Source organism: Lycium ferocissimum, chromosome 10, assembly GCF_029784015.1.
Source record: "Lycium ferocissimum isolate CSIRO_LF1 chromosome 10, AGI_CSIRO_Lferr_CH_V1, whole genome shotgun sequence".
In the NCBI taxonomy this organism is placed as follows: domain Eukaryota; kingdom Viridiplantae; phylum Streptophyta; class Magnoliopsida; order Solanales; family Solanaceae; genus Lycium; species Lycium ferocissimum.
The window spans coordinates 38,421,203-38,434,479 of NC_081351.1; the positions used below are offsets into that span (position 1 = coordinate 38,421,203).

General features: G+C 31.1%; 1 protein-coding gene across 1 annotated transcript; it reads left to right on the top strand.

Moving 5' to 3' along the window:
• Nucleotides 1–816: 816 nt before the first annotated feature.
• Nucleotides 817–1,381, top strand: LOC132035404 (uncharacterized). The gene has a single exon (XM_059425665.1). It carries the CDS (start codon nucleotides 901–903, stop codon nucleotides 1,141–1,143), a length of 243 nt encoding a protein of 80 aa, XP_059281648.1. The 5' UTR covers nucleotides 817–900; the 3' UTR covers nucleotides 1,144–1,381.
• The last annotated feature ends 11,896 nt before the right edge of the window (nucleotides 1,382–13,277 follow it).

Here is a 13,277-nt window from a genome sequence, read left to right on the forward strand (position 1 = left end):
CATTATTTCCATATTTTTCTAGTATTTTTATTCTAGCATTCGGGGTCGGGGAAAATGGGACACGAGGTACTATCGTACGCACCTTACTCGCGTTTTAACGCACAGGTCGTTTCAACGCTCGAACCGTGACCTATGCAGGATTCGCTCTCCTTCACTTATCATTACTATTTATTATTATTGATGCTTTTTCATCTCTCCTCGAGCGGGGGTCTATCTAAACAACCTTCCTACCCGTAAGGTAAGAGAGTAAAGGACGCCCCCTCCCTGCACCCCAGGTTGATGAGAGATTTTAATGAGTATGTTATTGTTGTTTGTCACATCGTCATTGTTGACGGCAAAATTCTTCATTTATTCTCAACAAAAAATGAAAGAAAAAAGAAAAAAGAAATTAACACGAGGGCCAAGTCAAAGTTTACTTAACCTTCAAACTCAAGACCCGCCCCCACTACATTCATATGTTGCTTTCATACACTAGGAAAATTGGGTCCCTCTTTACGTATCCCCCAAGCTTATGAAATAAAGCTCCATAAATACCCTTTATTCTCTTCTCTTCATATTTGAAAGCCCATTGTTGATGGCAAAAATTTTCATTTATTCTCAGCAAAAATAAAAGAAAAAAGAAAAAAGAAATTAACACGAGGGCCAAGTCAAAGTTTACTCAACCTTCAAACTCAAGACCGCCCCACTACATTCATATGTTGCTTTCATACACTAGGAAAATTGGGTCCCTCTTTACGTATCCCCCAAGCTCACGAAATAAAGCTCTATAAAAACCCTTTATTCTCTTCATATTTCAAAGCCCATTAACAATACTCCTCTTCTGAATTTCCTCAAAGATTTCTCTAATTTTTCAGCCTTCTAACGATCTTCAAGGGCACTTATAGCTTGTAGAATATTAAGATGGCGAGTGGTAGTGCTTATCTTGCGGAAGCTTATGTGATGAAGAAACAATTCAAGGAGAAGATGAAGAAAATGGATACTGAAGGTCCAGAAATTAAGAAGCAACATAATCCCAAAAATACATCTTCTGCTTCTTCTTCTTTGGGTGACTGCTTTTCCAGGAAAATATTCAAGAAAGTTCATCCAAACACCACTCCTCCCTCATCAGATTCCGCCGTGTCGCGCCGTGATCATGAGACCTGAGGCCTGTAGTTCTGTTCTAGCTAGCAATGTTTGTTAAGCCACTGTATTGCTTTATTTCTTTTTTCTCTTCTTTATTTAATGTGTTTGTGATGAAATCTTTTTTTAAGAAAATTACTTGTATATTGTACAAATTTTGATGTATTTCTTCTTTCTGTCAGTTTTTATCTAGACAAATGAAAAATAGAATAAAAAAGTCTTTAATCTTTATTCAAAATAATGTCACGGGAAAATCCTGAAATTCTTATGTATAATTTCAGTTAGTCAATCGGTTCACATGAAAAGGTCACCAAATGTTGTAGTGGATGGATAAATACGACATGTATTGTTTTAGAAAATAAGATATATTACGCTCTTATAATTTGAATAGAAAAAAATAGACTTTTCATATCTCTTATATATAAAAATGAATATCTTTTGGAAAAGGGTCATAAAATTTAAAAAAATTATAAAGGGTCAAAAAATCATTTCTCCGGTATTTTTGTCCCGAAATTTCATATTCGAGGTCTTCAGAATAAAGTTGCCTTTGAGAGAGAATTATTTACCTTACTTTTTGCGAATTATAATTTAAACTGTCCCAAAGCGGGTATTAAATAAGAAGTGGAAACAAAAGAAGAGAGATTACATTTTCGAAATTTAAGGGCAGCAACAGCGTTTAAGGATTGGGTAACCCACACGTTATGTGTAACTAGTGTCGTCATTAAAAGCCAAAGCTTATTATACATCCTGGATTATGTGTTGTCACTTTAAACGATTTTCTTAATTCTCATGAGTTTATTTTAGTTATTTAGAAGTTAAAACAGATACTCCCTCCGGTTCATCATTGGTGTTCAATTAGCGGTTAGCACATCCTTAAAAAAACATACTAACTCGCTTCAATTGTTAAAATATGAACCAAGTTTATCTTCTTTATTTGGTTAATAGTATTCGATAAGATGCACTAAATTATAGCTATGTGACACGTCTAGCTGTTTTTTTATTATAAATTCCAAACTAAAGTTTTTGTTCCTACTTGAAATCGGATTTGATTACCAAAGCTAATAAAGGTTTTTCTCCACTTGGAGTTGGTAGGTTTTTAACTTTTATATGTCATGAAACTTTGTTTTAATGTGCGTACATTTGGCGTAACTCTAAAGAAATTTCTAGAAATTTAATAAAGCTGGGTTTAGATTTTGTTTTTCTTTCGGAATGCCAATACAATGATACGCACAACCACGTCAGTGTTGATAAATAATTTAGTTACTCACAGAAAAAGTAAAAAGAAGAAAAAAATGACGTAATGGCTCGATGCCTCGCCAAAGTCGTTTATCCTTAACTAAATCAAAGGTATTGTCTTCAAGTGCTGAGTCGAAATTATTTTTATAGAGAGCGATTTATTTTCACTATACGACTTTTTTATGCGAATCTAAATTTAATCAGACCTCAATACGGATACCGAATACCAAATTGAAAATCAAGAAGCAAAAAAAGAAGATGCTTTACCAAAATTTACATCAATGAATACACATCCCCTCGCAGTCTCGCACTGTCCACGACATCCAAACCCAAAAAGAAAGAAAAGAAAAAAAAACCCATCATTCATGTGTTTGCTCAAATAAAATAAGCTTAATTCTTGGTCCTTTTTTAATTTAAAGTCCAAAAAAGAACTTGGTGCCCAAGGCAATATGCTGGTCCCAGCAGCGAATTTTATCCCCAAATCCTTCCATTCAAGTTGCGTGCAAACAAAGAGTCCATTTTCATGAGATGGTCTCAGATTTTAATTAGGCCCACTGGGATAATATTTAGTTGAAGTTAAAAATAAAAGAGAAGAAGAGTATTAAATTGAAGTTATTGTGTCTAGATATGAATTTTACTACGAAAAAAGTTGAAGTTTGTAAGTGCAAACCATTAATTACTATGAAATATTCGACAAACATATTTTTCAAACTGATTGAAGTTGAAATAACTGATCTCATTCTAACAAACGAGGAAGGCGTTAATTCTTTTTCAAATTCTTCAATGCTCTAAAATATGATATAAACAACTCTCTAAAAAGCTTTTCCCATGTTCGCTTAATTTATGTCTACTAGAAGTAGTTTAAGAGAGATAAAAGATAACTTAATTAGTCAAATAATTTTTATAATTAATGTTATTAACTAATTTTCTTAATGTGTGTACCCAGTACCAAAACTGTAAAGTACACTTATTTTGACCTGAAAGAATAACTCATGACCAACATTTTTTGTAAGTAGCTATAATTTCAAGAATCCGCGACTTTTGTAGGACAAAAAAAAAAGGTTGAACCAAACTAACACAAAAAAAAAAAAAAAAAAAAAAAAAGCAGTAGGATTAGTGCGCTAATTTAGTGCGTGAAAGGAAAAATTAAGAGTTTGGCCTTTCACGCACGAAATTTGTGCGTGAATGAGCCGAACATAATATTCTTCTGCCACTTTAGCATGCTGCTTAACTAAGTCTTCTTTTGCACTAACATTAACTAGAACAGCTGATAACTTCTCTATCAACTTCTTTGGACTTTCCTTGGCTTCATGATGAACTTAGAGCATTGAGTCTTTTTTTTTTTTTTCCTAGTTATCGTTTTTGCCTCCACGCATGTGACAGAAGCTAACATCATTTGCCATATAGGTGATAAGATTGGGGTCTATCTGGTTGAATTATTGTACCTGATTTACCTTTTTCTAATCAAAATCAGTTTTCTTATTAGAGAAACAGCGCTTTGGTAAACTGCAACAAGGTCAAAATTTTGAACTGATAACTAGTCTTTATTTTAATAATCTAATTAATGTACTCTCTCCGTCAAATTATTTGTCGTTTTTTTATTTTACACGCTCCTTAATAAATATTAATTAGTACTAGGAGTTTTTGACTACTTTACCCTTATTTATGTTTAAGTTATAATCGTTCTCCATTAAATGTTTACTCTATTAATTTGTCATCTCCATTAATGACAAAACTCTACTAAGGATAAAATGGGAAAAAATTAATTAATCTTGTCTTGAACTTCTAAAATGATAAATAATTTGAGACAACTATTTTTAATAACCACGACAAATAATTTGAGACGGATGGAGTAATTAATTCTCTCTAGTTACTACTCTTAGAAATATGCTCTACAGTTCTAATATATAAACCCAACCAGACAACCAAGATGGAAATGAAGAAGCAAGCGAACTATTGTTTTGCATTTTAGAACTATTATTCAATCATAATTTAATAATTGTATTTGATACAAACAGAGGCAGAATCGAGATTTGAAACAACTTGCTATCGAATGTACAACTCGTTTTAGTTACTAGATTTATAATTAAATATTTATATATATTTAATTGATTTTCTAATACAAGTACATAATCTGAGCAAAAACGTCTGGATTCATTCGAATCCCTTCTCTATCAAGTTTGGGTTAAAAATTCATCATTATATTAGCTAATACGATGTAAAATGCATTTTGAGGCAATTGGAAGTCATTATTGGTCATGAAGCCAAGGAAAGTCCAAAGAAGTTGATAGAGAAGTTATCAGCTGCTCTAGTTAATGTTAGTGCCAAAGAAGACTTAGTTAAGCAGCATGCTAAAGTGGCAGAAGAATATTATGTTCGGCTCATTCGCAGTTAAGAAATTTGCGTGCGTGAAAGGCCAAACTCTTAATTTTCGGTTTGATCCTTTCACGCACTAAATTAGTCACTAACGTGAAACCTACTTGAACTCTTTTTTTTTTTGTTTTGGTATTAGTTTGGTTTAAGACTCACACATTTTTTGTTTTTGTCAATTACAAAAATCGCGGATTCATAATTTCAAAGTTAAAGACCATGTTGCAGTGACCAGCTTTATAGAATTCGAGGACAGATTGATTATTTCTTTTGTCATGTCACTAACGTGTGAGACTCCCGCACTTTACTGTTGTGGGAACTCTGTCAATTAGGTATTAAATAGACACATTTTAAAGATTAAAGAGTTTGAGGAGATATTGATTCTTTTTGTCATGTTACAACGTGTGAGACTCACACATTTCGTCGTTGTGGCTTCTGAGAGAATGTCAATTAGGCGTTAAATAGGCACATTCTCCATGTATATTAAATGCTCAATAGGTACCTTTTTAATTTGTGTGTTTAAATGAAATTTTTTGACAAATTTAAGGAGTATTTAACCAAACTTTAAGGGTCTGTTTGGAATGCCACCTGGTAATTGGAATTGGTGTAATTACTAGGTAATTATACAGTATTATAATTACAACGACCTGTTTGTTTGTCATAATATAATCACAGTGTAATTACAAGCGTATTGTTGTTTGCGCGCACAAGTGTAATTACACGAGCTTTTTTAGCTTTAAAAATCACTTTGTTTTAATTTAAAAATAAAATTTAATTATCAAAAATTTAAAATTAATATTGAAAAATATGTGCCTTTATAAATGATATTAAATTAGTTATTTAATAACACATTGTTTCTTGAAAATATATTAATTAATAATCATATATTTGTAACTAATGTTGTAAAAAATAATTGATATATATTTTCAAATTAATAATATTTTAATTTTAATTTATTATAAAACTTAAAAGCAGAATTTTTTTGTTAGAACATCATGGATGGGATGTTTGACAAAACAAATAATATTTATAAATATAATGCCATAATATTATTCAAATGTTTGAAAAAAAAATCTATCAACTGTAAGTGAAAAATAAACAACATGCAATGTGATATAACTAGTCAATAGTACTATAAATTAAAATCGAAAATATAACCTAAATTCAAAATCCAAAAAAAAAAGTTTAACATAATACTCTTATTTCAAATTCCAACATTACATAAGTAAATTCCAACATGACTAAGTAAATATAATTCAAAAGAAAAAAAAAAAAAGTCTATAACCTCATTCATAATGAAATTCTACTTTAATAACATCACTCATTTTATGACAAGTTTGTTAATGACTCATTTTTTCTAATATTAAGAGGTGTAGTTTCAGAAATTACAATAATAACATGGTTGTGTTAAATTAATAAAATAAAATAAAAAAGAAAAATGCGAGCAATTACATGGAACCACAAGAAGTAAAGGTTGGGATTGAGAAGAAAGGAAATGAAAGATAAATAATATAAAAGAAAAATATATTTAAAAAAAAATAAAAAATAAATTAAAATAATAGAAAAAATAAATTAAAAAAAGAAAAGAAATTAAAATAAAACAAAAAGAAAGAAACTAAAAAATAACTGTGGAATTACAGGGTGTAATTACAAAAAAACGTGGATAATCCGGATATGGAATATTGATTACAATATATAGAAAAACCGCCTCACGGATTTAATTACATCATTGGAATCCATAGTGTAATTATAACTTTTCAATTACACCAATTCACATGAAAACAACATAATTTATAATTACAATGAGTCAAATAAATGTCAACACGGACCAATTTGTGTAATTACACTGATTTCCAATTACATGGGTGGCTTTCCAAACAGCCCCTAAAGTTTTTCATGGCAACACTCCTTGATGAAGTTTTTGCATGGATTTCCCTTCAAACGCATTGGTATTTAATTTTTGGCCCTCATATCTGTGGTTTTTTAGTTTTTCTCCCCTTTGTTACTCACTTAAAACACATTTTTCATTTAATGAAAATATCTATCGACACTGTACACCTCTCTGCATAAGTTTGTAACATTTTTATCTTCAAAAACTGAACTTAAGCCTCGCTCGGCACAAGTTTTGTAGGAATTAAGTTATGCGGCATACGTTGTGTAGTATTTTTCAGATTATGTTGAGTGTTGAATAACTTGTGGGATGTTACGATACATATGCGGAAGCTAAATGTAAACTTTGCCGAGCGAAATCTAAACTTTGTCGGTTTTCAGATTGTGTTGATCGAGGGTTGAAAGTTTTGCCTTGTCTAACATAATTTGTGACATGTTATTATACATATACTATATTAGTAGAAATTAAATGTATTTAAAAACATTGTTTCTTGAAGCGATAATCTAAATTTTGCCACACCAAAAGTAACTAAGATAATTGATATATATTTTTCAAATTAAAAATTAAAATTTATTATAAAACTTAAAAACGATTTGGATGGGGGCAAAATCAATATAACCATAATACCCCAAATGTTTTAGCATTTCTGAAATAACTAGTCAATGCCTTCTTTGAGCATTGTTTCCTCATGGGCTTTATCAACTAAGCCCCTAATATTAAGAAGTTTCGGAAATTAGAATAATCATTATGCATGATTAACATTAAAAAAAGAAAAAGAGCATTGGTCTTTAATTTTGTTCTCAAATTGGTGGTTTTAATTTTTGTCTTAAAACAAAAAAGAAAGAAACTAAAAAATAATTGTGAGGTTTGAGGTTCGAATCCCAGCACAGTACAAAAAAAAAATTACAATGTAGAGTTTTGTAGCAAAGTTAGGCCTATTCGGGTCAAAGTGGCAGAGTTTTGCATTCAAAATTCTGCCTAAGGTAGAGTTTTGTTGCATGCAAAACTCTGCCTTGCGAATCCAAACCTCTGCCTTGTGATTTTTTTTTTTTTTCTTTGAGCAAAATCAATTACCACCGAACGGGGGGGGGCATTTGTGCGAATGCCTTCTTTTGGGTTAGAATCAGCCCTTAGAAGAAGAGCTTGGGTCACTTTGGGGTATTAGGCGACGGGGTTTGAGGTTCGAATCCCGGCACAATAAAAAAATTGCAAGGTAGAGTTTTGTAGCAAAAATTAAGGAACGCAAAAGGACAAAAATTAAAGACCAGTGCTTTTGAAGGCCAATCCACACAAAAAAAAATGCAGAGGGCTGGACCATGTTTGGCAGTTTAGGCCCAAATGAAAAACATTCCCAACTCTAGCTGCCTGATCAGTGATGACAAATACTCTAATTATATTCCTTGCTAGTTTGATTAAAGTCATCTTCATCATAGCTCCTAATTTAAAATATCGGACGAGTATTTAGATACCTTCAATAGACTAGGATGAATTATATCCCCTCCCCCAGAGCAATAGAAGAATTCTTCATCTTATTCTGTTGTCCATTGTTGATTATATTTGGCATGATTATAAAGATAACTGTTTAAAAAATAAGTTCAGTTGCTGAACATTTTTAATTTGGGAAATTTGAGCCATATTTTAACTGTGTTAAAGAAATCTACATTAAGAAAACATATTATATTAAAGAAAGTAAAATGGTCCTATATTACTTGTTTTTGTAATGTATACTAGTAAAACTTTTTTGTTTATTATGGAAAAGAAAGCCATTGATAGCCAAAAAAAAATAATGGGATCTCTGAAAAATATTACTAATATGCAGGTAAAAAATAAAAAAACGATAAACGAGCATGTAGACATGGTCAAATATCGGAAACTACTTGGTCTCCCAGTCCTTGCCGTTAAGGTAGACTTGACTCTATACTCTTCTTTAACTCTAACGCATTGGTGCCAAAGAAATTATAAATATATGTGACATATAGAATTTAAGTTTTGTACGGTCAGTATAAACAATTTATACTATCAGGTCTTTCGAAAAATATTTATATGTAAGTCTACTAAAAATGTGGATTGTAATCTAAAAAGTAATATAGATTGTCTGCTATAACATATGAAGATGAACTGATAATGTAAGAATTCCTTATACTAACCAAAAGAAAAAGATAATGTAAAAATTCCTTATATTGATTGTATATAAAACTTAGAGCGATTATATAATTTCTTCACTTTCTTGAAGACATTGAACAGTATATTACTGATATTCATGTAATGCGGAAATTCCACAAGGAGAAGATGACAGAAACCGAAACAAGCAAGAAATAATGGTTGTTGACTAGGATAAAACATGTTATGTGAGATGTTACTCTTGGTCTCTTGGATATGGAAGAAATTAATTGAAGTCTGGCTATTACTCCGTTATATACGGAGCAAACACACAACATGGGACTACAAATATGCCTAGCCCACACGTCTAATTAACTATTAGAGTTTAAATGATAAAAAAACAAGACAACCAATCATGAGCGCGATAAAGTATAACAAAAACAATTTCCAATATTTTGTTGGGATAAAAGAACTCTAATATTTTCGAAGTTCATCTAATGGGATTCTCTATCGTGAGTACTACTCAATGGGTTCTGTGAGAGAACTTTGAAATTAAGATTGCATCTACCTGACTAATTTTGTTGTCTTTGTGAAGATTGATTTAGATCTAGTCTAATGTAGTTTATATTTAGTCTTTGATGTAACGTTTAGGAAATTTGATGATCTTTGCTAGACTATCATTACCTAGTAGTAATTAAATTCATTTGCTTTTTATTATTAAAAAAAACTTGCATAGTACTACTAGCATATTGTAATTTTTGATATGTTTTAACAATATCTGTATAACAATAATATTCATATGAGATATTAGTAACATATTTATCTCAAAAAACACGATTCCAAAATTTACCAAGCTAGTGTAAATTTGGTTAAAATCTGATCACATATTTGATTATTTAATTTGATAAGCTAAAGCAGTTGCTAATAACAGAGACATGAGTTATGCTTTTAAATTTACGAATTTGAATTCTAAAAAAGATAATTTACTGAATTTTAGATATTATTTATACATATTTAATAATTTTTAAATACAACTATCAGATTTGAATCAAAACTATTGAACTCTATAGAATCCTCTAGCAAAAATTGTAGCTCCAAAAAAGTGGCGTGGTCCTGAGTGTGGTAATTAAGAGGTCTCCCCTTGAAGCAAAGGGCACTAGAAATAGGCCTAATGAACCCTCACACCGCCATCAAAGGATGTGGTGTAGTGGATGGGACTGGTTCTCTCTTAATCAGTGATCCCGAATTTGAATTCTGGATATGGAAAATAGGTAGGGAGCGCTTCCCCATAAATGGGCCCTACCCGATGCGAATCCAAATATAGTCGGGCTCCAATACGGATACCGAACACTTGGTGGAAAATAAAATAAAAATAATAATAATAAATAAATAAAAACCCTCACGCTAAAAGGTAAGATGGGGTTCACGTGATAGTTGAGACTTGAGAGTCATGAGATCACGTGAGGAGAAACATGTAAAGTTATAATTGAAGCATGACTCACTCACTGACTATGGATGAAATCTGGAAAATCTTGTCACTTCGTTTATATCCTCTTCTCCTCCCCATGTGCAAAGTTAAACATACATAATACATTGTTTTCCACTCAAGTATGGAATGGAGGTGACCACTCCTGTACTGTTCCCCATTCATCCTTTTTCTTAGGTATAAAGTATTAGTGGAAATATGGGACAAAAGTTCTACCTATATCTCTAGCTAGCAAGTATATATTAACCACATGAGCTTAGGGTTTATGTACCGATAATATAAAGATCTTTTGCACAACTAAATTAAGTTGACCTACGGGCTATGACGTGTAGTAACTTTTTCCTTATTAAGGCCGATAGATATAAGAAAATAGATTATTAACCTGTTGTAACCGATTCAATTATATTAATCTATCGTGTAAAAATTCTTTGCACTATCAATTTATTTGAACTTTAGTGTTTGAGTCAATTTGCATGGACTTTGACCAATTGTACAGAATGTTATCTTATACCAATACAAGTACTGAATAATTCTATCTATTAAAACTTGAACAGATAAAAAGAGACCACTTGCAATTTTGCCTCTGTTAGAAAAATACTGTCAATATATATTATTTAGATTCCAATCACATAGCGACATGAAATTCAAATTGTTAGCCCCACAGTGGTGACTTTCTCACTTCCCAAATTTGTCCCATCTATTCGTCCTCAACTCCACTATTTATTACTCAAAGGCAAAAAAAAAAAAAATTGAATATATTACGTGAAATCCTTTAAGACAAGGTTGTAGGAAGTCTTACAAATCTCTTCTTATCAACCATTCATCACGATTCACGAAGCATTTGAAAAAATAAAAAAAAAGTTTCTGCGAAAATTTCATTGTTGAAGGTGTAGGAATGGGTAAAAAAATTGGATAATATTTGTAATGTCCATTCATTAATAAAAAATTGTTTAATTAAACGGACTTTTTTCTCTTAACAGGTTTTTCTATACAGCTAGATCTCTGTAATTCTTACTATGTCGCAATAGAAAAATCCTCAAAAACCGAAATGCAAGTTGGATAATACTTAATAGTATTATCGTTCACCAATATATGGTAGAAGAAACTGGGACCCTAAAAGAGGGAAAACAAATATTAAAAGTACACTAAAATTCGGGTAAAATGTTTTGGCAAAAAGCATATATCATCTAACTAGAGCCCAGGTTCATTATTGTTTGAAATAAACTTTTCTCTTCCGTTTTAATTGGTTAGTCGTTTCCTAAAAGATCATAGTTACATAAGAAAAGGTTTCATCAATAATACTTAAACATGACTTTTGTCATCTAAATGTTACTGCACTGTTAAACCACAACACAATAAGCAAATGGAAATTAATTAGGATAATGATGGTCTAAAATCATGTAAATAAACCGCGACTAATATTCTCCACCGAGCTTAGGTAAAAACTTATCCACACACGTTTTACACCAATTAAGCCAATAAATGCATGACATGTATTTGAATATAGATTTTTATAGCACTTAATCATGACTAATTAACATGCATTCTCACCTTATTAAATAACCTAATAGTAAATTTATAAGGTAATTTGGTGTAAACATCTGATGCAGGTAAATATTTACCCTTAACCAATATAGGTCTCTTACACCCATCCGATCCTCTTAATGCCTAAATTGGATATCGAAGCGTGAGTTTGACACTTATGTTGGATTAAGAAAATTAACCTTAATTGGATCGAACTAAACTACATAAGCTAGTTCCCGAAATTGGAGTCCTCCAAAATAATAAAAAAGGAATTACAAATCATGCCATCTAACCAACGTGGGGGTCACTAACAAAATGAGTAGTACATTTAAGCTAACTCTTAAAACTGTATAATGATTTCTTGAGAAATCTTTGCTTAGACATGATTATATATTCCACCCGTGTGGAGTTGTTGTTGGGTTAAGTACGTTTGCATCTCCCATAATTTGTTGTAATTACATAGATCTCTGATTAGTTTTAATATTTATGCTTCTTTCTCATACCATCAATTTATTTAAAGTACTAAATATGCTCTTAGGACTTTTTCCTATTATGTCAGATTCCAATTGTATTCTACACACACCAGACAAATTAAACTGACAAATAATATTAGAGTGTCATGAATACTGCTGGTTAGACTTTTAATAGTGCCAAGTAGTTCATAATTAAAGAACACATCTCCGATAATCAACCAGAATTAAAAAAGAAAACATTACTGGATTATATCCCTCCATAATATTTAAAGGGCTTGATGAATATATGATTCTTGATTAATCAAGCTCAGATGTATATTTCAACCGTCCAATTGTCGTTATTAGGTTTTCCTTTTTTGAAGATTAAGAAAGGATCAGATCAGATCTTAGTTGTGTTTGGCTGTCTGCTGAAAGTGTAAAAATACAAGCAACCTCAATTAAATTACCAACTCTTGCAAGACCATATGTAAACCATTAATTAATAATTTGATCACGTGCCAATAGTATATAGGCCTAAAGTTGCCCATTACTTGAAATATATATACAAGATGTTCTTTCTTCCATTTTTGGTGTTTCCTATATCAAATGAATTTACATAAGATAGGTTTTAACCTTACAACAAGTTTAAAGACACGTTAATTACTTTCGATATCCAAATGAACTACCCCTTTTTAGATAGAGGCGGAGTCATATTTTTTTTATATATTGCTTCTGGACCATAAATTTTTTATTTATAGTTTCTGGCCATTTACACACCCAGATACCCTATGGCTGTACTATGAAAATCTTATACAAATATATTGATATTATTCCTGTTTTCTTAAATAAATACACCAAGATCTTTCCCGAGAGACTAATATCAACATTTCTCACCAATTAGAGACTATGATGCAACTATAAATTAAATAGGCAAATCAGAATCTAGGGTTAGTGGCTCCCAAGTAGATATGATAACTATTATCATTATCATTTTTATTTAGGTTATACGTGAACAAAATTCGAGCAAAAGCCATTGAGTATAAGAAAGTTGATCATTCGTAACCAAAAAAAAAAAAAAAAAAAAGGTGAACATTATGCA